At 43.4% G+C, this 27,681-nt stretch overlaps 1 protein-coding gene and 6 non-coding genes across 7 annotated transcripts; 1 reads left to right on the forward strand and 6 right to left on the reverse strand.

Moving 5' to 3' along the window:
* Positions 1–8,738: 8,738 nt before the first annotated feature.
* trnan-auu (transfer RNA asparagine (anticodon AUU)) lies at positions 8,739–8,812 on the reverse strand. The gene has a single exon. It is a non-coding gene; the product is annotated as a tRNA-Asn (tRNA).
* A 1,051-nt stretch (positions 8,813–9,863) lies between these two features.
* trnaf-aaa (transfer RNA phenylalanine (anticodon AAA)) lies at positions 9,864–9,935 on the reverse strand. The gene has a single exon. It is a non-coding gene; the product is annotated as a tRNA-Phe (tRNA).
* A 2,837-nt stretch (positions 9,936–12,772) lies between these two features.
* Positions 12,773–12,854, reverse strand: trnal-uag (transfer RNA leucine (anticodon UAG)). Its single transcript has one exon. It is a non-coding gene; the product is annotated as a tRNA-Leu (tRNA).
* Positions 12,855–16,438: 3,584 nt separating this feature from the next.
* Positions 16,439–16,527, reverse strand: trnay-gua (transfer RNA tyrosine (anticodon GUA)). Its single transcript is given in 2 exon segments — positions 16,439–16,475; positions 16,491–16,527. It is a non-coding gene; the product is annotated as a tRNA-Tyr (tRNA).
* Positions 16,528–17,272: 745 nt separating this feature from the next.
* Positions 17,273–17,584, forward strand: LOC148663794 (histone H4-like). Its single transcript, XM_088631436.1, has one exon. The coding sequence runs from the start codon at positions 17,273–17,275 to the stop codon at positions 17,582–17,584; it is 312 nt and encodes a 103-aa protein (XP_088487562.1).
* Positions 17,585–17,863: 279 nt separating this feature from the next.
* Positions 17,864–17,921, reverse strand: LOC148663795 (U7 small nuclear RNA). Its single transcript, XR_015938892.1, has one exon. It is a non-coding gene; the product is annotated as a U7 small nuclear RNA (small nuclear RNA).
* Positions 17,922–25,658: 7,737 nt separating this feature from the next.
* On the reverse strand, positions 25,659–25,730 carry trnae-uuc (transfer RNA glutamic acid (anticodon UUC)). Its single transcript has one exon. It is a non-coding gene; the product is annotated as a tRNA-Glu (tRNA).
* Positions 25,731–27,681: the final 1,951 nt, after the last annotated feature.

The raw sequence follows: 27,681 nt of genomic DNA on the forward strand, positions 1-27,681 counted from the left end.
ACAGCAGCACTTTCCATTTCAATCTGTCAGCGAGCTTGAGGATGGGGGAGAGGCGTCATTCGCTCGTCCAGTCAGACCTTCATCAATAAGTCAAGAAAGCCGCAATTACACGACTGCCTTGTAGACGAAGGGCAGTGAACTGTGCCCGGTAAGAGGGGAACAAGCGGCACTAGGTGACGCCGAGGCATAAGCCCCAGTGAGGGGGGTTGGTTTGTATGGTACAGCGCTTGCTTTGCATGTGGGAGGTAGCAGGATCAATTCTCGCATCCTCCAGGTGTGTGCTTAGAGCTTGATGTGCCAAAAGGTGTTTGATCCTCACATGGGGCAGGGCTGCTTCCTCTCTTGCTCTTTTCAAACACTTGCGGCAACTGTTTGCTCATAACCACGTCTGGAATGCGTGACCTTTACACGGGCGAGAAGCAACGCCGCATCCCTTTTCTAAAGAACATTCACATTCAGAAATAAGTCAAGAAATTTGCCATTACTTTCGCTCGCACTGCTGTCAGCCTGCCCATGTTGCCAAAGAAAGATTCACTTGGCGTCAACATGACAGAACAGCGATCACTTGAAAACAATGTTCCACACTCCGTAAGCAAGAACTTCAGTGTTTGCAGTCACCCGATATGCCGATAGTCAAAGGAGCGCAAAACACGAAGCGTCAAAAGACAAGATGAGTTGATGGAAAGAGCGTTGAATTGATGAGCACAAAAGTTCAGCTCGTACAATAGGCAACGAAGGTCTAGGCGTTGTCATCGCATTTGAAAGGACTGCCTTGCAGACTAAGGGCAGTGGGAGGTTGCTGTTTTGAGACGGAGGCATTGGGATGGTGGGCCAAGATCTATTCTTCTTAAGGAATTCTTCATCATGAAAGATCGGTCCACAGGTCATCCAACGAACTCAGGGAATCATGTGCTACTGAAGGGAGTGAAGTGCTGAAACACATGACATGCCCCCTTGATCTCACATGCACAATTCTGCTGCAATATACACAGCTACCGTCCACACCAGGCAGTGGGGCTTCAGCAGAATCTGCTACGCCACCTGTAATTACATATCCAGCTGCACACATATACATGGCCCTTCTGTCCTTTTCAGGATCTCAAAAAAAAGCATAGCGTGGTTTTCCTGCCACATGATTGACCTCATCTCCCTCAGAATGTGCCCCGCCACATTCATTGCTGAAGCCGGACGGAGGCTAACGGACATGTCAGAACAGTGAGGTTCAACGATCTCTCCAAAATATTGTGGTTGTAGTGGAAGAGATATGTTTTAAATTGTATCTTGGTATTTCAAACTCTCTCTAGAATGTTATCCATTTCTATTTTATTTTGACAGGAACTGTTAAAAGGCTAATGACACTAGATGAAAAGAGAAGAAAGAAAACACAACGTTTCAGCTGTGGAGCCTTCTTCAGGTGTGAGGGCTCCACGGCTGAAATGTTGTGTTTTCTTTCTTTTCTTTTAAGCATGGAATAGACCTATTACTTGTTCCTTTGCAGCCTACACATGGTGATGCAGCTCCCCACCTGAACTGCTAATGATACTAGATGCCTGGTAGTTTGTGGTACTTGGTTATTGTCTTATGTTTGCTCAAACTGCATATGTGTTGTAGCAGCGAGGCTTATTAATAAGAAAGAATTAAGTGTTCTGAGCCTTCCCAAATGAGGCCCCATCTCTGTTCATCTCTGTGGTGCAGCCACAGAGAAACTACTCATGCAGGCTGATTTAAGGTTTTCTTTGATAAGGGACAGCTCCCAAAGGGGGATGCACTTAGCTAAGCCTGGCTATCATGATCAATGGTCATCCATTGGCGCCTATCTGTCTAGGGAGTGCCAGATGGACATCTGGACTGCATTCCTAGGTGTCAGGAGTAAATGACTCATATCTCACCTTGATCAACCAATCAGGGACTGGTAGGGCCAAGTAACCCACGTGGGACTCTGATGCCCATGGAACTTTCACCAATCAACGAGCTGAAGTTCCTCCAGGTAAAAACAAGAAACACAGAGAGCCTGTAGTAAGATTCAGGAGAATTCTGTGGACTTTTCTAAAGGGAATTCAAAGGAGAATTCCAGGGCAGGACGGCCCAGGAGCAGAAGGCTCCCAAGGGCAGGACATTCTCGCAGAGCGCCTCCTGACCATCCTGAGACTCAGCCCAGACAACCACGGAACGGCCAGTGTGTCCGAGTGCCAGAACTTTCCTTTGTTCTAAGAGTCTAGAGCGGAGGTTGCCAGAGAGTAACCAGAGGATCCACCCGAGGTTAGCACCAGTAGCAGGCCTCGTGAACAGGTTGGAACTGTGGACAGCTGAATCACTATTCAGAACTAGCGCTTCATCAGGAACGAACTGGTCTTCTTCCTGACTTGCTGGGACCCACAGTCATCTTTTCTCCTGTGCGCAAACTTTGCTAGTTAAAGCCAACACTAACTAGCCGGTCAGTGAGCATCAACAGCGCACTGTCGCAAGCCGCACAGCACAGCCTGGCACCGAGCCAGAGAGCGCGGATTGGACAGCAACAACCTGCAACTGTTTCTTTGAGTCCGCAGGATATCTGAATCCCCAGAGATTGGATGAGTATTCAACTTCACTGCATTACTGCTCGAGAATTCAATTGTTATCCCAACCAGTTGATATCAATTTAATTCCTAAGAGTTATGTACTTGTTTTGAGTATCTAATGTAGAAGTTATAACCAAGTTCATTTACGAAACGGTCTAAATGAATGATATATTGAACGTATGTCCTTTTGATATGTGTAACACTTTGTAACTGATTGAATATATACCTTTTGTATTCTGATAACCCTCTCGATAAGATCTGTTAGGTTTATATGCATATTCTATGTATTAATAAATGTATCCTCGTGTATTAGTACCTGTGTGTGTGCGTTGTTTGAGTTATGTCGCATGGTTGGATTCTAAAGCCATCAAAAGAATCAATTTTGTGATTTACTGCTACAATTAATAATTGTCCCAGTAAATGCCCAAACCCTACAGAACTGGTGCCTTCAGAAAGCACACTACAGTGTGATTGCATATTTTTGTGTATTTTCATATGTCAATATTTAATTCACTCACATTCCTGTATGCTTGGAAGGAAGGCAGATTGGATTTGGCACAGGATGCCTGCTCATATATGTTGATCTTTGTTGGGCTGGAAAAACAATGATAAAAAGTGAATGAAAAAAGCTCTCCCCAACATTTCCCTTCTCTTGGCCATGGTTACACTGCCCTTTCTTTCCTTCTTTTGTCCTTCTACAAAGATTCCAGGGCTCTTTATCCACCATAATATCAGAAGCCAAAAATAACCATCTAATGTGTAAACAGTACCAACAGTAATGTTGGTAGCTGGAAGAGGTTAAATATGTTTGCAAGACGTAATTGATTACACCACAGACTTACCTTGTTTTTTTTTTCTCTTTTAAAGGCTGTGCTGGACTGTACCACTATCATAGAAGATTTTTTTCAAGACACATCGCAGTTCCATAGTAGAATTTATCAATAGTAGAATTCCATAGGACATTATTTATCAACATCTAACATTACCCAGTGTGAGACTCTGCCAGTAAACCTCAGAGCATTGAGATCTCCACTGGTGAAGATGGCTTTCTGAAGTCATGAAATCCACTGCTGGGATGCCTGAGAGACAGTGACTGAATCCTGTCTGGAATTAGGCTCTCTGTTAGTGTTGATCTGTGGGAATTATGTGGTAAAAAGGGAAAACTCCTTTACTTTAGTCACTTTGAAAGTTCAAATGTACAGATCTTCAGAAACCCCAGTCTGAAGGATGAAGCAGGTTCTGCTCAAGGAGTTGCCTACGTTTTGCTCCATTCAATCCAAGCAGATAGTCCAACATTTGCCTTCTCTTGGCCATGATTACACTGCCCTTTCTTTCATCTTTGTACTTCTACAAAGATTTCAGGACTCTTAATCCACCATAATATCAGAAGCCAAAATTAACCTTCTAACATGTACAAATCATTTGCAATGAAAGGAGGTGGAAGGGTTTAAGAATGTTTGTAAGACCTGGTTGATTACCACACATAGACATACTTTGTTGTCAGTTTTTTTTCTCTTTGAAAGGCTATAGGAGGGGTGTGATGGACTGTACCACTATCATAGAAGATGTTTTTCTTCTAAGGACACTTCTGTAGCGGCAAGGCGTATTTAAAATACAGGAATTAAGTTTGCTGCTCCCTTGCCAGTCCCTCTCTCCCTCATCTCAGTGCAGCTGGATACAGAGAGGCCATTCCATCTGGTTCACATTTAAGGTGTTTTTCTAGCTGATAGAGTTTCCTGATAAGGAACAGCTCCCAAGGCTGAGATTCACCAGCCACCCTAATAAGTGGTCATCTCTGGCGCCTTACTGTCTGGGAGATTCCATGGGAGAGGTTCATCCCAAGGTTTACAACCCTAAGGTCAGAGGTCACTGTTACTCATCCTCCACCTCAATCAGCCAATCAGGAACTGGTAGGGCAGGGTAACCCCACGTGGGTCTCGAATGCCCGCGGAACTTTAAGCCACTGAACTACCGTAGTTCCTCCAGATAAAACAGGCAGCACGATGCCCAGAAGGTGCCCCTCCAGGACGTTCTCAGACTCAGCTCGGACAATCACGTGACGGCCAGTGTGTCCGAGTGCCAGGACTTAACTTTGTTTTAAGAGTCGAGAACGGAGGTTGCCCACGCATAACCAAAGGATCCGCCCGAGGTTAGCCCAGCAGCAAGCCCCGTGAACCGCGGTTACTCCACCTTCAAAGCTCGCCTGATCAACGAGTGAACTACGGTTGGAACTGTCGACAGCTGAATCTCAGGATTCAGGACTAGCGCTACATCGGGAACGAACTAGTCTTCTTCCCATCTAAAGAGTGTGACTGGCTTGGACCCGTTGTCACTTTCCATGTGCACAAGCTCTGCTAGTTTCAGCCAACACTAACTAGCCGGTCTTCAAAGAGCATCAGCAGCGCATCGCAACAGGAATCTCATCCTCCTCGCCGATTGCACACAACAACAGCCTGCCACTGCTTCTTTATGTCCGCGGGAGATCTGAATCCACACAGATCGGATGAGTATTCAACATTCTGCATTACAGCTCGAGAATTCAGTTGTTACCTCAACCACAATTGATATCAATCTAATACCTATGAGTGATGTACTTGCTTTTGAGTATCTAGTGTAGAAGTTGTAATCCCAGTTCATTTACGAAACAGTCTAAATGAATGGTATACTGAATGTATGTCCCTCTTGGTTTGGAACTCTTCATGATTTAATATATACCTTTTGTATTCTGCTAACCCACACTCTTAAGATATGTTATGTTTATATGCACATTTTATGTATTAATAAGTGTATTAGTATCTGTGTGTGTGCGTTAATGAGTTAACCCACAAAGTCGGTTTTCTAATAGCCATCAAAGAATCATTTTGTGACTTACTGCTACAATTAATAATTGTCCCAGTAAATACACAAAACCCCTACACACGCATGGAAACTAATATTTACCTGCTAATCCAAAATGCAGCAGAGAACAGTTGGACAGAAGGTGAGTATCTGTCGATACTGCATCACAGAAGTCAGTCTCTTCCCCCTCATTATGCAGGCTGACTTGTTCACGATGAACTGTCCTCCAGTGACAGTCAGCTGCAATCACTGACTCAGACATGGTGTTGATACACTGAGGGCACTTTGGCTGATTTGGTTAACATGCTTTCCTCTTAAACAGGAGATGCTTAAATCCCAGCAGTGCTTTTCTTCCTGTCTTGTCTTACAAAATGTATCACTATGGATGATTACGTACAGCTTGATTTTGTTTAACGCAAGTTTTCATTTTCTTTCTGGAACAACTTGCTTTTCATGAAATTCATACAGCTTGTTAAAGATGAAATACAAATCTTGCCTTGTATATCGCAGGCTGGTAAGAAAAAAGCATTATTTTCTTTTTTTTAAGCTTGCAAATGGAGAAAAGGGACACACGTGAGTCTCTGTTAATTTAAAGGTTAGTGGTTTGAGCCCACCCAGAAATGCACTTCTCATTATTGCAATGTAAACCTCATCTCTACTTATTCGGATTTCTTAGCAAAACCTTAACCCACTTGATATTTGCAAGAAATGTGAATGTTTTTGTTAAACAATTAAGTATGTAAGTCAATATCACTGGGAATGGCCAATAATGACCAACATTCAAGGACATCATATTCAGCCAAGGACTTTGATCTTCGAACGGCTAGCAGAAGAATTCATTTATGCTCTCGATGCATCCTTAGTTAGAATATTTAAAATTACGACACAGATTTGTTGGAGAACTTGACAAGCAAAAAAGACAGTTGGACAGCATGATTATGCTAGGATTGTACATTTGTATTTTAATACTTTTGTATATTTATCTTAATTGTAATATACATGTAACCATAAATGCTGTTCTATGTAAATACATTTTGTTGTATTTTATCATATTTTAGCTGAGGGCACAAGGGGGTCTATTATACCTTCCGAAACTTCCAAGACAACTATAACAGAGGCTCATATTTTAATATAATTTGCTTTAAAAGAAAACCACAATTTGTACGATATCATCCCTCAATATCGACGTTCAAATGAAGGATTTAAAGAAGCAACAGCGATAGAAGAGTACATTTATTTTGGACCAATGTTTGAATCTGAACAATCCTTCCTCCTGGAAAGAAGAAAAAACAGGTATGTTTTGAGTCTCATGATGATGCTCTTCTGGATTAAAAAAAAAACAGTGCAAATTTGTTTTGGATGTATTTTGGATAAAATTATAACTGTCATCGAAGAGAAATTTGATCAGTTGAATGCAGTCGAAACTTTTGACATTTTATATGATGACAGGACGTACATTTAGGACTCAGTACCGATAATGCTGCTGATATTGATGGAGTAGAAATTAAGTGTATTGGCAATTTTATCTGAGGCAAGAAGTACTAGAACACCTCCTATAAAAATGTTAGGATTCAGAGCAAGAAATATTTTTCCACCTCACCCAATGGTATTGCATTAACGAGGCTGAAGCTGGCTTCTTATTCGCCAGCTTCTTCTTCTGCCTTTAATGCTGCTGCTGTGTTGTTATGCCGCCTTTCGCCTGTAGATGGCTCTTTACAGTAATTTTTAAAAGTACTAATCAGGATGGATTACTGTATTTATCCTCAGTAAATGGGAATATGTAAGTAGTGACTATCCAAATAACATTTTTGTGTGAAACACATTTCAGAAAATTGTAAACCAATTTTCAAAACTCACAATAACACAAACACAATAAGTAAATAAGACAAAGGCAAAACATAAGTTCACAGGCACTTTCTGCATATTTACCACGACCTTGCCTTCTGATCATAAAAAGTCTTAAAATCTTGCATTTTACAAGAACTTTTTAATATAAATGGGACATTTAGAACATGGCATATGAGAACATATGGTTAACCGAGGATGAGCAACAGGTGATGGCACTTCCTGCTTCTTGCTATAAACCTACCCCCTGGTTATAAAAACATCTAAAAATTCTGACACTGAGGTGTGAGAGACAATGGAACAGACTATCAAAATCCTGAACTTTAGGAAATTTTACAGTGCCATTTTTTCAAATATGACCCTGTGAACATGGCATGTCCCTCCTTCCTCATTACCAAAACATCTCAATGTTCCAACACTATGTACATTGGTAATTACAACACTTCAATGTTGCATTTCTGAGTTGTGACATTGTGAACATGGCATGTTAAAGTATATAGAAACTCTAGATCAGAACAGGCTAAATGCAATTCATAGTGATTTATCATTTTCTGACTTTCTAAATGAAAAAAAAAATCGGTGATTATGACACTTCGGTATGACATAAAATATGCTTCAATGATAGAATAAATAATCATGGAAAAAATACCCACAGTGGACATTCATAGTTGTGATTATAGGAATGTTAAATATCAGGTGAGTAGCTGCGTCAGCATGCGTAGGCTGCAAAGGAACAAGTAAAGGGTTATTCCATGCTGAAAAGAGAAGAAAGGAAACACGACGTGTTGGCCGTGGAGCCTTCTTCAGGTGTTAGAAAGACAGGGCAGTATGCACAGATAATTTTCTTTTTATCTTTGCTTACTGCAGTTTATCTTTGATGACAACATCAAAGACATTAAGGAATTCTTACGGCTAACAGCTCCACATCAACTTCCTTTTATAACTAACCTCATCAGATCTCTCAACTGCACTCTTCCAGTTTCTCACTTCAGAGAAGGATAAAAAACTCAATCATCCTCTACAGAGAAAAACCATCAACACCCCTACCACCTCCACCAATCCTAACCTTGTTGTTACTATACCCTCTGACCTTTCCCTCTCACCCCTTTGCATCCTCAGCTAACATATTTTAATATTACAACACAATTACAATAGATTGTACAGTATTTACAGTTTAAAATTAAGGTAAATATGTCCAAATATCAAAATCCAACTGCACAGTGCTAACAAAACAATGCTTGTCAAGTTCTCAAACAAATCTGCATTGTATTTTTAAAATATTTCAGCAGAGGATGTGACGGGAGTATAAATGACGATTCAACGATCATTTTTCTTGGGTGAATATGGTTTTCTGGGGAGTTGCGATGTTGGGCATTATTGGACATTTTTGACAAGTGTTGAACAGTCACATTTCCTACAAATATTAAAATGGCTATGGTTTAGCTGAGAAATCCAATCGACCTATGTGAAAACAATGTTTACATCACAGAAGAAACCCATCCCTGGGTGGACTTGAACCACCAACCTTTCGGTTAATAGCTAAACACGCTAACCGATTGCGCCACAGAGACTGACTGGTGGAGTCTCTTCTCGAATCAAAAAAAAAAATCTCTTACCGTTTATTTTGCCAGCCGGTAATATTTCTTCTGCACTGATAACCAAGAACTGAATTTCATGTTTCGCAAGCTGTGTGAATTTCATCAAAAACAAGTTTTCCAGAAAGGAAATGAACACATGCATTTAACGAAATCAAGCCCTTTGTGAGTGCCCAAGATGGTACGTTCTGTACTACAAGATAGGACGAAAGACACGGCTGGGATTTGAATCACAGTTCTTTTGTTCAATAAAGAGGCACTTTAACCAAATAAGCTACGGTGACAGGACCACCATCACCTTTTACAGCCTCTTGGACACACCGCTCTGAGACATCTGCGTTCAGAAAGCGCTGAACCTGCTCTCAGAGCAATTTGCCTCTTTTACATACAGTAGCAGCCCCGACACTGAGAAACGAAGAGAACTGGCTTTTATCTGGCATTTTTCATGTCCAATGCGTTTGACATCTCCCAAGGGCGACAAGGTTCTTCTGATTTTGGATCACAAGATTGTAGGTCCGACTTCTACCTGGCTCGTGTAAATTTTATTCAAGCTCCTCAGTAATAGATGTCTATTATGTAATGAACCGCACCTGAAAGCAAACATTGGGTCTGTTTCCTTTGTTTTCCAGCATGAAATAGCAAATTGTTACAAAAAGTACCTGCTAATGTCCAATAGCGGTTTTTTTTTTCAAATTACATTTTCAGGCTTCAGACACTTTTTAATAAAAAAAAATGTCCGGAAACTCCCTAACTTTCAGGTTTGCTTGAACCTGTATTAAAAGAAGTTATTTGAAACTTCCGGGATTCCATTCTCTGATGTAGCTGTCTCTAAAGACGGACGTGATGTTTCGCAGATGTGAACTGTGCCTTCTCTCTTGTGTTCAAGGGTATTCGCTGTGTGAGATCCTAACTGTATGTCCAGTAGGGCTCTATTTTGTTTAGATTATCTATGTGGTGTACAGATAGAACTCAACTGCATGGTGTGAATTCTGTGTTCAGGACGAGCAGAACCTGAAAAACTAAAAGTAGACCTCAACGTGATTTGAACACGCAGCCTTCTGATCTTTAGTCAGACACGCTACCTTTGCACCACAAGGTCACAACTTCCAGCTCATTTGAATTCCCCAAAGGAGACAAATCAGCTTCACAAAAAAAAGATTTTTTTTCCTCCTGTGAGGAGCGCCGCTCTTCTGAAGAGAGTCTCTTCATCCCAGACCACATTTTATTCTTCCTGCGCAGATGAAGTGCAGGTGTTGTTCTCAATAACAGATCCAGGAACACTGACTGTTTTTCTATTTTTTTTAATTAAGTACCCCATGGTGCAACGGTAGCACGTCTGACTCTAAATCTCCAAGTTCATTTTCAAAGTATATCAGAGTCAACTGATACTGATCAGGTTTTGCTGCTACTGAACCCGCAGTCTTCACCTTAAAGTTCAATTCCCCAAGCCTTCTGACCTTATATGTCCATCCCTTCTCGTCAAAACTCGTATTTTCACAGAGTACCCTACAGAAATCGCAGTATAGAATTAAAAACTCCAGTAGATCTCGGCCACTGTTGGTGATTTTCCTTTAAAAACAAATTAATCTCCTGAAATTTTAGTGTATCACTTTCACTGAGACCGAGGAGTGTTTAGCTGTACATGAGTCTTTGTGGCTCGGTTGTTAACAAAAAGGGTGGTGGTTTGAGCCCTCCCAGGGACGCTATGAGCCTTTTAATGTACACACCCGTCTCACTTTATCTCCACGGCTGGTCTCCACCACAATCAAATACAGAGCCCGCAGGGGGCAGTAAGCTCGCATATATAGCTCACTGTGTATATAATGAAGAAGCAGAGGTTAGTTTCTTATCTGCGCGTTACAGGGTCTTATGCAACTCGTACCAACAGCTGGGGTTTGATCCCTGCACGGGCTATTAGTTGAAAGGCCATTGTAAATGACATGTAAGAGATTTATAGATAGATACTTTATTGATCCCGTGAGGGAAATTAATCAAGCTTATCCAGCTGGCTTTTATGTTTCACACTAAATTGCGATCTTGAAACCAAAATAGTTAGAAATATGGAACACAACCGTTGTTCCCCAAGAAGGAAAGCTGTTTAACACTGATGTCACACCTTTTTATTTAACCCAGATTGTAAAGACAACTCTGCCCTATCAAAGGAAAATGTTGCACAAAAGTTGGAAAGCACACTCTGAATCCATCTGTACTGTATATTTGATTTCCGCGAACCGTTCAAGGCTGCTTGGTGCTTCGCAAGCAAGTCATTTCAGGGAAGAAACTCAGTTTAGAGAACTACTGGTGCATTTTCACTCATTGAATTTGATCTTTGTACTCTCTTTTCATTCTCAGCTATAATATTTTAAAATTACAGTTCGGATTTGTTGGAAAACTTCAGAGGCATTATTAAGTTAGGACTGTACAATTGTATTTTAATATCTTGTTATATTTACCTTCATTTTAATATGGATGTAACCATAAATGTTGTACTTTTTAAAACATTTTAACTGAGAACGCACGACGACTATTATACCTTGTGATACATGCAAGACATCTGTAAACGAAGATGTAATTACAGTCAAATTTGCAATTAAAAGAAAACCACAATTTGTATAATATTATTTCTCTATGTCGATGATCAGTTGAAGGATTTGAAGAAACTATATATTATTCCTTGATATCGATGATCAGTTGAAGGATTTGAAGAAAAAGCAGCAATAGCAGGTGATTTTGGTTTTGAACCCTTTTTTACACCTCAATAATTCATTTGTCCTCGAAAAAAGAAAAGACAGGCATGTTTTGAGTCTCATAATGATCATCTTCTCGATCCAAAGAAACGTATAAATTTGATTCCTTCCGTAGTATTTTGAAGGATTCAGGCTCCTTCTCAGAGATCCTTGCTCGCCAAATAACTTTGCATCTGAGGAAGAGCACCACGGAAAAAACCCAACTCAACAAGAGAGCGCGTTGGTTGCTCTTGCTCTTAATGCAAGGAGCTGTTTTTTTTTCCTCGCAATAATAATTATTAACCAGAAACAGCAGCACAGGTAGGTCGCATTTGTGATTATGTCACTTCTCTGCTTCAGCAAGGTCAATAAAAGACTCTGAAAGTAGTAAAGCAAAACTGAACTCAAAATCATATTAGGAATTCTGAGCGATATCTCCATACAGGTAATCCAACAGAACGTTGAAATATTTGAGTATCATCTCTCTGTATATTGCGCTGCTTTTATCCCAGAGTAAAACTATTGGATTGAAGGAATGCTAACCGCTGGGTTAAAATGTATAGTTGTTATTTGGAGAAATCTGTAAACTCGTGATCTTATATGTTTTAAAAGACAGCACAGGAAAAAACAGTGCTGATTATTTTCCGGAGACGGAGCACTGATGACCTATCCGAGCTAATCGATAAAACCCACCCAGTGGATACTCTAGCAGAATGTCAAAGAACATTCACCTTTGTATCCAAAGAAACCACAGGAACAACATCAGGAAGCACAATCAATTCCCCTTTTAAATCTTTCCTGTAAGGTATGCTATGTGAATTCATGAAGTTAATCCTCTGATCTCTTTTGATCACGAACAAAGTACTTCTGATGGAGCGCTATGTTCAAAGATTTAATAAGCTTTACCCCTGCCATCGATTCGGCGTGAAGAATTAAAAGTTTCACAGACAAAAGCAGCTCACCACCACAGCCAATATTAAATGTACTTGCCGGTACACTATCATGTGCACTGCCTCAAAAGTGATCTCGGCAGACGTTGTTCCCTACATAAAGCTGAACGTGCCAAAGAGAATTTCTGTTGAGAAAACAAAATATTTTTTCTGCCTTGATGTTAAGCCTGTCTTTTAGAAAGTCTATCTCTAAACACCTCCCGCAGCCTAACAAAAAGCGCTTTTACTGATCGTATTGCAGGTCTTAAAACGTTAACATTTGGCAGCAGTGGGATTCGAACCCACGCCCCCAGAGAGACTGGAGCCTAAATCCAGCGCCTTAGACCGCTCAGCCACGCTACCTTCCTCCATGTCCATCTTCCTCACATTGCTGGCTTGGACTGGGGGGCTTCAGCTCTTGTCGTCGGATCTAATGATATCATGACATGTGGAAGTGACTGCACCTTCAACTTCCGAGATGCTTTCAATAGCACAAACGCTACTTTCACCGGCACAAACATAGCAATAACGAAGGAGGTGGGTTTCATCCTTTGTGCTGTTCGTAGGGGCGCAACTCTACAGTGATCTACTGAATTGAAGAGCAAAAATCAAAATCCTCTGCTGCTACTATTGCTTTTTTCATAGTTTCTTCAAATCCTTCATTTGAACGTAGATTTTGAAGGATATTGATGATAATACCACATAAATTGTGGTTTTCTTGTGATCGCCAATTTTATTCAAATACCAGCCTTTTTTACAGTTCGTGTTTCACAAGGTATAATAGCCCCCCTCGCATCCTCAGCTAACATATTTTAAAATTACAATAGATTATACAGCATGCATGTTTACATTTATATTAAAATTAAAGTAAATATACAAGAATACATACAGTGCTAACCCAATAATTCTTGTCAGGTTCTCCAACAAATCTGCGTTGTTATTTTAACATGTTTCAGCTGAGGGTGCAACAGGAGTATAAATGAATTTTCCCACCAGCCATTCAAAGACCAAATTCCATGAGTGAACATTATTTTCTCAGACGTTGCCGGCATTGGACTTTGCCGGTGGTATTGAATTATGTCCACAACTGTTGTAGTAGTTCCTTCTTGAAATTCGACACGTGCAAGGCACTCGTAATATCATAGGTGTTAAAGTTCGCTGAGTCTATTCGAGTCATGGTGTGTATCCCTGCCTATCATTGGGAGACGGGTAGCTTTTTTACACTCAGATTCCAATCTTCAATGCTTTGTGGGAGAGATTACATAACTTTCATTTTCTCACATTTTCTGACGACTGTTCCAAAGGGGCACCCTGTCAATTCCGAAAACTTTTCAAAAATCTGCCTGCATGTTTGATTATTGTCATTTAATTTAGAAAAAGTTCAATATTGATCATAACTAAAGAAAATAATGATCACGAACAAAAAAGGGATAAAGATGCGAGTCGATCTTGAATCACAGCTGGGTGACACGGGCTTCTGTTCTGATATGGTTGTACGAGAAACAGGAGGAATCGCCAATCTCCTATAGAACATGAGTTGAATCAGGAGTGAGACATTTCCTATACTCGTGCATATGTCAATGCCTGACCTACATCGTAAAACTAACATTAAGTTGTCAGAGACATTCATTTATATACAAACAAGAGACAGACCAAGTAATAATTCTACATTAGTTCAGGTGGGTAAACCTGAACTAACTAACTAATAAACCTATTAATAATTCTACATTAACGTGTCCTACACTGTTCAGACTAATTGACATGGTCTGATTCAGAGCCTGTGCAGTTCGTGCTAATTACAACAAGGACAGTTCTGAACTCTCATCACCGAACTGAGCACAAGTTCAGCTGTTCTCCAGTTTTGTTACACATGGTTTTTCATTGCAATTGAGTTCAGAGCTGGAGCTGATCTCCAGACAGTACAGTGTTTTGGGTAAGTTGTGAAAATTCGCATGAGGCTGCAGACAACTTACCCAAAGTGTTTTCTATAGCTTTCAGGTGGAGTTCATTTATATAAAAGAATGTAAGTGGTATAAACGCAACAAGCCAGACGGCAGGCCAACCTATAATTTTCTGACGTGAGGCCTGACGCGTTATTCATTACGCCACTGACCCTGCTATTGCAGTACTAAAAAAAACACATTTTCTACATTTATGTCTGTTTAAAAATCACTCTAAAAAAGACAAAGGGTTTGGGTGTCGCGCTAAAAATCCGCTTCATATCGAATGCAAATAAAAACCGTTTTGTTCCAAGAAATCACAAATTTGTCACATCTTTCATACTATACTTCTCTCTTGTATCAGTAAAGCATTTTGATTTAAACTGAACAATATATGAAAGGTTTCATCTATACATTTACACATAATAAGTATACGAATAAATACTCGGAAGAAGCCGCAGCTCAGGTACTAAAGAGATTTAAAATCGGATCGGAGGATTTAGAGCCCAGACTGCAAACCAACAGCTGACACAGGTCTTTTATAGAACCGTTTTGATTTCCTCTACTTTGTCCCCATGACGTCATTGTCCTGCTCGCAGCCGAGCCCGACACACGTCTGGTTTCTGTCGCTGGGCGCACACCCTGCGGTCCATGCGGGTCCTGATACCCCAGTACAATGACGGGGACACTAAACTGTAAACAGGTGCCGTCCTTCGGCTGAGACATTAAACCGAGGTCCTGAGTCTCTGTGATCATTCAGGAGAATGGTGGTGGTGGAGGGGAGTCCCCATTACCTGTAAAGCGCATTGAGTGGAGTATCCAGAACAGCGCTATATAAGTGTACGCAATAATGATGATGATGATGATTATTATTATTGTAATGTAAAATGCAATAAAAAATAAAAAAAATATCAAACTTTGATTCAAAATAGATTAATATAAAACTGATAAAGCTAATGCTTTTTTCAGGGCTATATCTACTTTTTTTAAAAAAAAGCGAAGTTTGTCGCGACTGAAAGTTAGAGAAGGTATACCAGCGGGTGCCTTCATATCGTGAGCGTCAGTCTCGCCAGTAGCTGCGAGAAGGTTAAAAGCGCACAAGTGATCTGTCTTTCGTCAAAGTAATTGCCGGAGCAGTAAGACTCAGAGCACCATCCAGCAGCTGTAGACGATGTTCGGAGAAGAGCTAATTCTGTATTTAGCACAGGGAGTGAGAATGAGCTCAGTCCGGCTCCCAGCAGAATCCATCCTGGTTTGGTTACAGTGCGTCTGAGGCTCTTTGGATTGCAACGTAAAAAAAAACAATTGCTCACATCGTGTGACTTCCACGACAGGAAGGAAAGATATCACTTAAAAAAATCAGAACTGAAGATTTGGATCCTGGGCCTCAATTTGATCAAATTATTAAAATAATAATTATCAAAATATCAGATTGTGTTTCTGCAACAATTCGTGCACAGTAGGCCATTTTAATCTAAAACAGTCACAACGAGGGCTTTACACGCAGTCTGGGGTATTTTCCCCTTTTATATTTTTGCCACTTTATATCGAACCTGTTATACTCCCAGAAGTGCACAGTAGCTTGTACTTAATAAAAATGTACAATTCACCGCTGGTATAAACAGATGTGTGCCGTGTTTGCCTTTGTAAGCATTTGTTTAAAAAATAAGTTCACAATACGATAAAAACACAGAAAGCACAAACTTTATAATACAACGATACAAAATCAATACCAAATCATTATGCCAATTAAGTAACTATCCTTTGAAAACAGAGAACACCTTTATTTCTACAAAAAACTTGACATTTGTATGTATTTTTGAATTACAAAGCAGACAGTGTAGTCCCTTAATTCAAAGATCAGATCTTGGCAAAAAAAAGACAATCAGACGTGGGCTGAATTCGGAACAGGAGCCTTTGCTTAGTCGATTATTGAGCTTTTGATCAATGTCTGAATAAAACAGAGTCGCTTTTTTAACTCTTTGATTAAATTACATGAAAAGCACCTTCCTTCGAGCCGGAATCAAACCAGCGACCTAAAGATTCCCTGTTGACTCCACTACAGTCCTCCGCTCTACCAACTGAGCTATCGAAGAGATGCAGTGGCATTGCTCTCTGGCACATACTGCCCAATGAAGTAAAATGTGAAATGGGTCATTTAAATCCCACTTCGACATCAAGTTTCCAACTCGTTTCCTTAGTTCATTTACCTTGAATTTAAGCCACGAACCAGGATTCTACTGTATAAACTTCCAGGGATATTACAAAATGTTTGATGGGGCATCAATCATTCCAGGCGGAAATTGATTCCTTTTTTTTCTCGAGGGATCATATTAAACATTTCATTAGTATCGAGAGGAGGATCACCAGTAGACACAAAACAAACAGTTTCTTTCTGTCTTTATTAGAAAGTCGCGTTTGTGCTACATAATATTTTCGTGGAAATAAAGAAGTTGTAAATTTTAAAAAATTATATTTGAATCGAAATGTGGTTTTGAGTTAAATATTAGCGTGTTCATGTAATTAGTTTGTGTTTGTCATTACTATATATATTGCCATGTTACTAGAATTTGTAACTGAAGTTTACTAGTTGTTTTTTTTATGATGATTAGACATTTGAATACAATATTGTATATAATGTATAATTTGAACTACATATTGTTCAGGTGTGAATAATTGTATATTTTAAGAATACATTTCTAAAACAAATCATTGGCTTTATTTACTAGTTTCTACACCTATAAAAATCTTTCTTTGATGTATAATAGACATCAAAGAAAGATGTCTATTATACATCAAAGATGAGCAGTGTGTGTCGTGTTCACAGCTGATAACTAGAAGATGTCTGGAAGAGGCAAAGGCGGAAAGGGACTCGGGAAAGGAGGTGCTAAGCGTCACCGTAAGGTTCTCCGCGACAACATCCAGGGAATCACCAAACCTGCAATCCGCCGCCTGGCTCGCTGTGGGGGAGTGAAGCGGATCTCCGGGCTGATCTACGAGGAGACCCACGGGGTGCTGAAGGTGTTCCTGGAGAACGTCATCCGCGACGCCGTCACCTACACCGAGCATGCCAAGAGGAAGACCGTCACCGCCATGGACGTGGTGTACGCGCTGAAGCGCCAGGGCCGCACCCTGTACGGCTTCGGAGGCTAAACAGGAGCGGAGCTTCACTACCGGACCCCGACGTATAAACCCAAGTGACCCAGTGACATTTGTCACTGCTGAGGTTGCTTTATGGGTCTATTTTCTATACTGTGCTGATCAATTGGAAATCAAATTGCAAAAAAGACCCGTTCCCACACCTAAGGTCAAATATTAGGAATCAAAACTGCTCAAGATTTCCAAGTGCAAGATCTTTTTATTCATAAAAGACCCTATTTATGTTGTATGAGAAATATTAATATTAATACAGAATCTTTTTTCACCAAATAAATGGGCTTCCTGACTTCAGAAAGCCTTCTAGACAAATACTAAAAGAGCAAAAATTCCATTTGGTAAATGAAATGAAAACAAATACCCTACCAAACAGGCAGTACAGGCCATTCAGGATGATAATACAAAACCATTTATAATTCAACAAATAAAACCTGTCAACTGGTAATCACCACTTATCATAAAAAATAAGTAGCAATACACAGTAGGGGACTCTTGGGTGCAAGTTAAATCCATGCAAGAAGGGGGTTTAGTGTTATATTTCTAAATCAGATATGCAAATGAGAGATCTGGCCCAGCCAATCTCAAAGCTCCCTTGGTCTGGAATGGAGCTGCTCCCCTCTTCTAGTTATTCACACTGGAGTTAGGTTACATATTAGCACATTTCATCTAACAGTTGCTGCAGAAACAAAAACGTAAACAAATGACCTGGAATGTGACCACACCTATTAGAATGTAGTTCAACAGATAACTTGTAAACCTTGTCATGAGATTTTTTTTGTTCTACAAAATATACTTTATTCCGCAAAAAAAAACATCTCAAAAGGAACATCTCACACATATTAACACTCCATGTAATAAAAAACAACGGCGGAACGGAGATTGATTGCATTGGTGAAGGAGGTGTCCCTCGGCACCGCATCCGTCGCACTTTTTGGCTGCCCGGCAGGTTTTTGCCAGGTGCCCCTCTTTGTTACAGTTGTGACATCTGACGATGTCACACGTGTTCTCCTTGTGGCCGGACTGTCTGCACTTCTTGCAGAAATCCGGCATCCTGGGGTAGTAAAGGTACCCCCTGTCGGCTCCGATGTTGAAGCGGGCCGGGGGGTGCTGGAAACCGTCGACGCCCTCTAGGTCCTCTTTCAGGAGGACTCGGTACTGGCGTTTGCCGTACCAGACGCCGCAACTGTCCCTGATCTCCATCGGTTTGCCCACCACAGTTACATACCTCCCTAGGAACGCTGTTACCAGTTCCATTGGTACGTAGGGGTTGTATGTGAGGACTGTGATGGTCCTCTGGTTTGTCTTCCTCATAGGCTCCGGCCTGAAATCAGAGAAACGGGGGTGCTTACCTTTTTCTCTGATCATTTTCGTTGCCTTTTCATATGAGGTGACCGTGGCCATGTAGGCCTCCATGTATCTCTCTGCCTTGTTGTCTTGCAGGCAGTAGAGATCTCCGGCCACCAACTGCAGGATCCCTCTCAGGAAGGTAATGAAAAAGGATTTCGCAGTTGGCATCGTCTCTGTTTTCTTGGTCCAGTGGAACCGGATCAGTGTCTTCTTGTCTGCCATCTGGAAAGGAGAAAAAAGAAAAAAGGAGAGAAAGAGAGAGAGCAAGGTCCTGTGGAGAGGAGGGTTTAGCTGCTAAAGGAGCAGCGAGTGAGCCCTGGACTTTGTCCTTGTGGGCAAAGCCCAGCTGGGTGCAGGCGCAGGAGGAGAGAGAGAGAGGGAGCGGATAGTGCTTCCGAGTCTCGAGGAAGAAAGTAAGCACCGCGGGCAGGCCACAAGTACCTACTCCCAGCCAAGAAGCCAAGGAGGCAGAGAGAGAGAGGGAGCGGACAGCGCTTCCGAGTCTCGAGGAAGAAAGCAAGCACCGCGGGCAGGCCAAGAGTAGCTACTCCCAGCCAAGAGGCCAAGGAGGTGGAGCAAGAGAAAGGGGGAGGGGAGAGGAGAGAGCAGAGAGAGAGAACGTTGCTGCCGGATCCCACCCAGCTCAGCTGCTGCTTGGCCTTAACCCCCTAGGCTCAACCTAGGGCGATACCAGCTCAAGCACTCTTCAGGATCTTCGATCGCCTTCTAGAACTTTGGAACTGCGGGCATGCCACTTGAACTTGATCTTAGCCAAAAGGCCGATAAAATTGGATTCCAGCTCACTGGCCCTGCAAAACTTAGTTCAAGACTTTAAACTCTCAGACACATATAGATTTTTATATCCCACAATAGCAGGATATACACGGTCAGGGAGGAATAGCAGCTCCAGAATTGACTATTGCTTTGTCTCAGAGAGCGTGAAAGTTGTTGGGGTCACTCTTCAGCCTGTCTTCTTCTCAGATCATCAGGCTTTAGGGTGTAGAGTGGAACTCCAGGGTGGGACTGTCTTTGGCCCAGGCCTCTGGAAACTCAACACAAAGCTGCTAGAGAACGAGGGGGTAGTATCCCGCTACAAGGAGAAACTATCACAGTGGCTGTCCTTGCAGTGTCTGTACAGGTCAGTAGGAGAGTGGTGGGAGGAGGTGAAGGTGAGGACAAAGGCCTTTTTCATGGCTGAGGGAAGGAAGGCTGCTGCCAGACGGAGAAGAGTGCTAGCCAGGAAACAGAGGCAGCTGCAGCGTCTCTACACGAGACAGTGGCTTCGATGTGCTCGAGGATATCACCCTTTTAAAAAAGGATGTCCGGAGCATAGCGGAAGAAAGTAGTCGAGGAGTGCTGTTAAGAATCAGAGTGCAGTTCTTGGAAGAAAATGAGAAGTGTACTCGCTTCTTTTTCAGGAAAGTGGTAGGCTCCAAGTCTGTCATGGAAAGTGTAGTTGATGAGGAGGGAAGAGAGAGTACAGAGCTGAGTGCTATCCTCTCCTGCATCGAGGCCTTCTTGTCACGGTTGTCCAAAGGGACTAACCGTGGGGAGCAGGAGGGTGGAAAAAGACCCATATGCGTAGCGGCAAGACGGGAAAAAGGCCCGGGCTCATTAGTGCAAAGAGTTCAGGAATGCCGTATAGAAACCTGTGCCCTCAGGGAGCGGACGTGGGGAGCCCTGGTGCTAGGCGGGTCTCAGGACATCCGAACGTCAGTGCTGAGCGAGGACAGAGTGCAAGACCCGGAAATACAGTGCCTTGCGAAAGTATTCGGCCCCCTTGAACTTTTCAACCTTTTGCCACATTTCAGGCTTCAAACATAAAGATAAAAATTTTTTATTTTATGTGAAGAATCACCAACAAGTGGGACACAATTGTGAAGTGGAACGAAATCTATTGGATTTTTGAAACTTTTTTAACTAATAAAAAAATGAAAAGTGGGGCGTGCAAAATTATTCGGCCCCCTTGCGTTAATACTTTGTAGAGCCACCTTTTGCTGCGATTACAGCTGCAAGTCGCTTGGGGTATGTCTCTATCAGTTTTGCACATCGAGAGACTGAAATTCTTGCCCATTCTTCCTTGCAAAACAGCTCGAGCTCAGTAAAGTTGGATGGAGAGCGTTTGTGAACAGCAGTTTTCAGCTCTTTCCACAGATTCTCGATTGGATTCAGGTCTGGACTTTGACTTGGCCATTCAAACACCTGGATACGTTTATTTGTGAACCATTCCTTTGTAGATTTTGCTGTATGTTTGGGATCATTGTCTTGTTGGAAGATAAATCTCCGTCCCAGTTTCAGGTCTTTTGCAGACTCCAACAGGTTTTCATCCAGAATGGTCCTGTATTTGGCTGCATCCATCTTCCCCTCAATTTTAACCATCTTCCCTGTCCCTGCTGAAGAAAAGCAGGCCCAAACCATGATGCTGCCACCACCATGTTTGACAGTGGGGATGGTGTGTTGAGGGTGATGAGCTGTGTTGCTTTTACGCCAAACATATCGTTTTGCATTGTGGCCAAAAAGTTCGATTTTGGTTTCATCTGACCAGAGCACCTTCTTCCACATGTTTGGGGTGTCTCCCAGGTGGCTTGTGGCAAACTTTAGACGAGACTTGTTATGGATATCTTTGAGAAATGGCTTTCTTCTTGCCACTCTTCCATAAAGGCCAGATTTGTGCAGTGTAAGACTGATTGTTGTCCTATGGACAGACTCTCCCACCTCAGCTGTAGTTCTCTGCAGTTCATCCAGAGTGATCATGGGCCTCTTGGCTGCATAACTGATCAGTCTTCTCCTTGTCTGAGCTGAAAGTTTAGAGGGACGGCCAGGTCTTGGTAGATTTGCAGTGGTCTGATACTCCTTCCATTTCAAGATGATCGCTTGCACAGTGCTCCTTGGGATGTTTGAAGCTTGGGAAATCTTTTTGTATCCAAATCCGGCTTTAAACTTCTCCACAACAGTATTACGGACCTGCCTGGTGTGTTCCTTGGTCTTCATGATGCTCTCTGCGCTTTCAACAGAACCTTGAGACTATCACAGAGCAGGTGCATTTATACAGAGACTTGATTACACACAGGTGGATTCTATTTATCACCATCAGTCATTTAGGACAACATTGGATCATTCAGAGATCCTCGCTGAACTTCTGGAGTGAGTTTGCTGCACTGAAAGTAAAGGGGCCGAATAATTTTGCACGCCCCACTTTTCATTTTTTTATTAGTTAAAAAAGTTTCAAAAATCCAATAGATTTCGTTCCACTTCACAATTGTGTCCCACTTGTTGGTGATTCTTCACATAAAATAAAAAATTTATATCTTTATGTTTGAAGCCTGAAATGTGGCAAAAGGTTGAAAAGTTCAAGGGGGCCGAATACTTTCGCAAGGCACTGTATATAGCCCAAGGGAAAGAGAGGGACAGGAAGGACAGCAGACCAGAAACTAGGGACAGGACAGAGAAGGACCGCCCTCTGGCTGCAGAGGGCGTGACACTTCTACTCAAGACTGTACAGCTCTACAGAGGTAAAGGATGAAGAAATTAATTTTTTTACCTCAAAGCTAGAAAAAGTTTTGAGTGAAGAAGATAGGGAAGTACTTGAGGGGGATTTGACAGTAGAAGAGCTGAGAGGCTATGGAGAGCTTACAGAAGGGGAAAACGGGTGCTGACAGGCTCCCTAAAGGGGCGTCTGCTTTTACTACTTGCACGAATGAAGGCAAAAAAAAGCCAATCGATGTGAACGAACGGCGCTTTACAGAGGAGTACTGCCTGACTGGATCGTTGATGAACGACAGAGGCCACTCCGACCTCTTCTCGGTTTTCTTCAATGACTTACTAAGGATCTTCTTCACATTCGCCCATGCAGGGGAAGCCAGTTACACCAAAGCAAATGCAGGAAAGTGCAATTCAAACAGAGACCAGGAGGGACTTGCTTACACCAAGAGTGGTCGGAGAATGGAACAATGCGCCCAGCCCTGTTGCTGGAGCCGATTCTTGATGAGATCTTGGGCTCACTAAGAAGCCCCCTCTGGATGCTAATCTTTCTGTTGTTCTTGCAGGTCCTGCGCTGCTTTTGAGCCGACAGAGCTCGTCCTGGTCTGTCGGCACAGCACAATTGCAAATGATCGGCGCAGCGTACAGAATGAACGTGCGTTTGGTACAAGATTGCATGAAGGCACCGGAAATACAGTGGGAACAAATGACCGGTCGCTCAATACCTCTGTGAAGTACAGGAGCGTGCAAAACGAGGCTGTTTCCACTCGGTCTCGAACCGGGGACTTTTCGCATGTTAGGCGAACCTGATAGCCGTTACACTACGGAAACCTGCAGGGACTGTTGCTGGTGTCTCACTTGCGTTTCGGGCTGAGAAAGGGAAGCGTCACTTTAGGAAGGGGGTGCTGGAGAGAGGAACAAAGGGCGCGATGAAACAAAATGCCGAAACCCAGGATCTTTAGATCTTCAGTCTAACGCTCTCCCAGCTGAGCTATTTCGGCGGTGCAGAGAGCACACATCCACCTGCTCCAGCCTTCCTGTGTTGTGGCATGAGCGCACCAAGAGTAGCGGGAGTGTTGCAGGAACGACATTCAGAAGGAAAGCCACCCAGCTGCGCCCTCTGAGCTCTGTCCAGCGCATCTTCCTCGCATGGACTCCTACCTGCGACGGGCAGGAAACAATTAGCAAGAACAGAACAACACCCCATGGGTGTCTCATGACCACACCTTAGGTTTTGACACGTGCAGGTGTGAGGGGTTGCCGGGCTACTTTGGAGCAGAGCTTGGGCGGAGGGGGGGCGGGAAAGCAGACAAAGAGGTGACACCTCAAGGTCTGCACGATCACAGCTCTCCGCCGCCCCAGGCTTCCGCTTCCAGCTACTGGACACACCCGCCCCTCCTCACACAGACCGTGGAAAAGCCCCCGAGTGGGAGGGCTCTCTCTTCCTCCCAGGAGCTCTTGGACATGACGCACAGACAGAGCGCGGGGAGCCGCCGCCTGCAAACACGGCTCCAGGCAGGACTCTGCTCCGCAGGAGCCGCAGAGCAGAGGAGATGGGGGCAGCTTAGCTCCTGTGCAGAGACCTGAGCTGTTGTTGCTGCGGATGCTGTCTTTTCTGCACTCGGGGTAGGAGTGAATGTTGAGTTGTCCTTAGAAATGAAGCAGAGCACTTCAACGGCACGGGTGTGTGTGTGTGCGCCCTGGTGATTCTGGGAGACAGATCGAACCTGGGCTAAAAGAGAGGGGGCTTAGCCCTCTTCCATTTGCTAGTTCAAAGTTGTACAACCCATTTGTATCTGCTAAGCGGCGCAGTCGTCGTGCACAAAGAACGCTTTGAAAAGCGTCCAAAGCAAGTCATTCCGAGTTGGTCGTTTGTGTTTTCCGTTCAGACGCGAAATGCTGAAATGATCTCTCGGCTCCTCGGTTGTCATTTCTGCTCCGTAAAGGAATCACAGCACGTGTCGCCTTCCAGCACGCTGGGTCGGGACACGATGCCGGAGGTCGGAGAGTGGGATGTGTTCCTCGTTAGTATAGTGGCAAGTATCCCCGCCTATCACGCGAGAGACCGGGGTTCGATTCCCCGATGGGGTGTAGCTTTTCTTTTACCTCCTTAGAAAAAGGACTGCCTTTCACTTCTCTGTTTTCTTTCACAGCGTCGTGCACCTTTTCATTGCTCTCGCTTTCAGAGCCTACGCACGGCACACGACTCGACATCAGGAAGCACATTGAAGTGAAAGCAGGGAGCACTGCGACATGCACTGTGCAGATCCCGTCACACTAACAGGTGAGTGGGTCTGTTCGATGCACAAAGAACGCTTTGATAACCGTCAAAGGCAAGTCATTCCGAGTTGGTCGTTTGTGTTTTCCGTTCAGACGCGAAATGCTGAAATGATCTCTCAGCTCCTCGGTTGTCATTTCTGCTCCGTAAAGGAATCACAGCACGCGTCGGCTTGCAGCACGGTGGGTCGGGACACGATGCCGGGGGTCGGAGAGAGCGATGTCTTCCTCGTTAGTATAGGACCTGTCACGCGGACCTGTCACCTGTCCCCACCTGTCACGCGGGAGACCGGGGTACATCAGGACGCGCATTGAAGTGAAAGCAGGATGCGCTGTGACATGCACTGTGCAGATCCCGCCACACTAAGAGGTGAGTGGGTCTGTTCGATCACAGCGCTAGGCGAATCCCCAATCCCCTTTTGTGCGTGGCGACAAAAGACGTCTCTTTCCGCCCGGTTTCGAACGGGGACCTTTCGCGTGTGAAGCAAATGTGATAACCACTACACTACGGAAACAGTGGTAAGACGTGCCCAGCGGCCCAGTGCTGAGCTTTGCCAATGCAATTCAGGTGCTTCCAGTGCCTTTATTGGAGTGCGCTGATGGACCGTGCTCTCTCTCCAGAGACCGGCACGCCTGTCATGGACGGAGCAGGAAAGACAGCGCCACATTCTACAGCCCTCTCCACGCAATCGATGAAATCGGGCTACTGAAGTGGAGAAAATCGCCTCTCCAGAAAGTGCAAATATCATCTTGGAGAGCATAAATCCTATTGCCGAAGGTCAGCCCTGTCTACCAGAGTAACCCTCCCACCTCCTGCAGCAATGATCAGCTCGTCTCACACGCGAGAAGTTTCGGCTGGAAACAAGTGCCCCCTCTTCTCGCACGTTTTGCACGTTCGAGTAGTTTTAATGCGGCTCCTTCGTACACGGTGCTGATCTTTTGGAAAGCAGGAGGCAAAACTGACACGTTCCCATACCGGGAGTCGAACACGGGCCGCCTGGGTGAAAACCAGGAATCCTAACCGCTAGACCATATGGGAACGCACAACCCCCCTGTTCCGGGCATCATGCAAGCAAACTACATAAATATGAGAAAACACGCAAGAGAGTTGTCACTCAGAGTGTCGAAGGGTCGATGTATACTGGGGCTCGGTTGAAATGCAACGTCAGGACTTTTCCGAATTATGTCACACGAAGAGAGCACAGCCTTTTCTGCCCTGCCACGTGTGTATCGGTATCTCGCCGTGATCGTATAGTGCTCAGTACTTTGCGTTGTGGCCGCAACAACCCCGGTTCGAGTCGGGGTCACGGCAGAATAGGGGCGTCTGGGTTTACTACATGCACAAATGAAGGCAAAAAAAAGCCAATCGATGTGAACGAACGGCGCTTTACAGAGGAGTACTGCCTGACTGGATCATTGATGAACGACAGAGGCCACTCCGACCTCTTCTCGGTTTTCTTCAATGACTTAATAAGGATCTTCTTCACATTCGCCCATGCAGGGGAAGCCAGTTACACCAAAGCAAACGCAGGAAAGTGCAATTCAAACAGAGACCAGGAGGGACTTGTTTACACCGAGAGTGGTCGGAGAATGGAACAATGCGCCCAGCCTTGTTGCTGGAGCCGATTCTTGATGAGATCTTGGGCTCACTAAGAAGCCCCCGCTGGATGCTAATCTTTCTGTTGTTCTTGCAGGTCCTGCGCTGCTCTTGAACCTACAGAGCTCGTCCTGGTCTGTCGGCATAGCCCAATTGCAAATGATCGGCTCCGCGTACAGAAGGAACGTGCGTTTGGTACAAGAGTGCATGAAGGCACCGGAAATACATTGGGAACAAATGACCGGTCGCTCAATACCTCTGTGAAGTACAGGAGCGTGCAAAACGAGGCTGTTTCTGCAAGGTCTCGAACCAGGAACCTTTCGCGGGTTAGGCGAACGTAATAGCCGCTACACTACGGAAACCTGAAGGGATCGCTGCTGGTGTCTCGCTTGCGTTTCGGGCTGAGAAAGGGAAGCGTCACTTTAGGCAGGGGGCGCTGGAGAGAGGAACAAAGGGCGCGATGAAACAAAATGCCGAAACCCGGGATCTTTAGATCTTCAGTCTATCGCTCTCCCAACTACGGAAACGGTAAGAATACAGGCCCAGTGGCAGTGAGTATTCAATCTCATTGCATTACTGCTCCTAACCAGTTGATATCAATTTAATTCCTAAGGGTTATGTACTTGTTTTGAGTATCTAATGTAGAAGTTGTAAACAAGTTCAATTACGATACAGTCTAAATGAATGATATACCGAACTTATGTCCTCTTGATATGTGTAACTCTTTGTAACTGAATGAATGTATATCTTTTGTATTCTTATAACCCTTACGATAAGATCTGTTAGGTTTACATGCATATTCTATATATTAATAAATGTATCCTCGTGTATTAGTACCTGTATGAGTGTTGTTTGAGTTATATCGCATGGTTGGATTCTAAGACCATTAAAAGAATCAATTTTGTGATTTACTGCCACAAAAATAATTGTACCAGTAAATGCCCAAATCCCTACAGAACTGGTGCCTCGTGAGAGCACACTACAACAGTGTGTGATCTCATGTCCCAGCCTGAGGAGCAGACAGCTAGCCTGTCTCTCAATAATACTAATAATACAGTGTGTGATTCCCTGCCCCAGCCAGAGGAACAGAAAGTGAGCCTGTCTCTCAATAATAATACAGTGTGATCTACTGTCCCAGCCTGAGGAACAGACTGTGAGCCTGTCTCTCAATAATAATAATACAGTGTGTGACCTCCTGTCCCAGCATGGGGAACAGACAGTAAGCCTCTCTCAATAATAATAATAAATTATGTGATCTCCTGTCTTAGCCTTAGGAACAGACAGTGATCCTGTCTCTCAATAATATTAATCCAGTGTGGGATGTCCTGTCCCAGTCTGAGGAACAGACAGTGAGCCTGTCTCTCAATAATAATACTACAGTGTTGGATCTCCT

The sequence above is a fragment of the Lepisosteus platostomus genome, chromosome 5, assembly GCF_059453375.1.
Source record: "Lepisosteus platostomus isolate fLepPlt1 chromosome 5, fLepPlt1.hap1, whole genome shotgun sequence".
NCBI classification, from domain to species: Eukaryota; Metazoa; Chordata; class Actinopteri; order Semionotiformes; family Lepisosteidae; genus Lepisosteus; species Lepisosteus platostomus.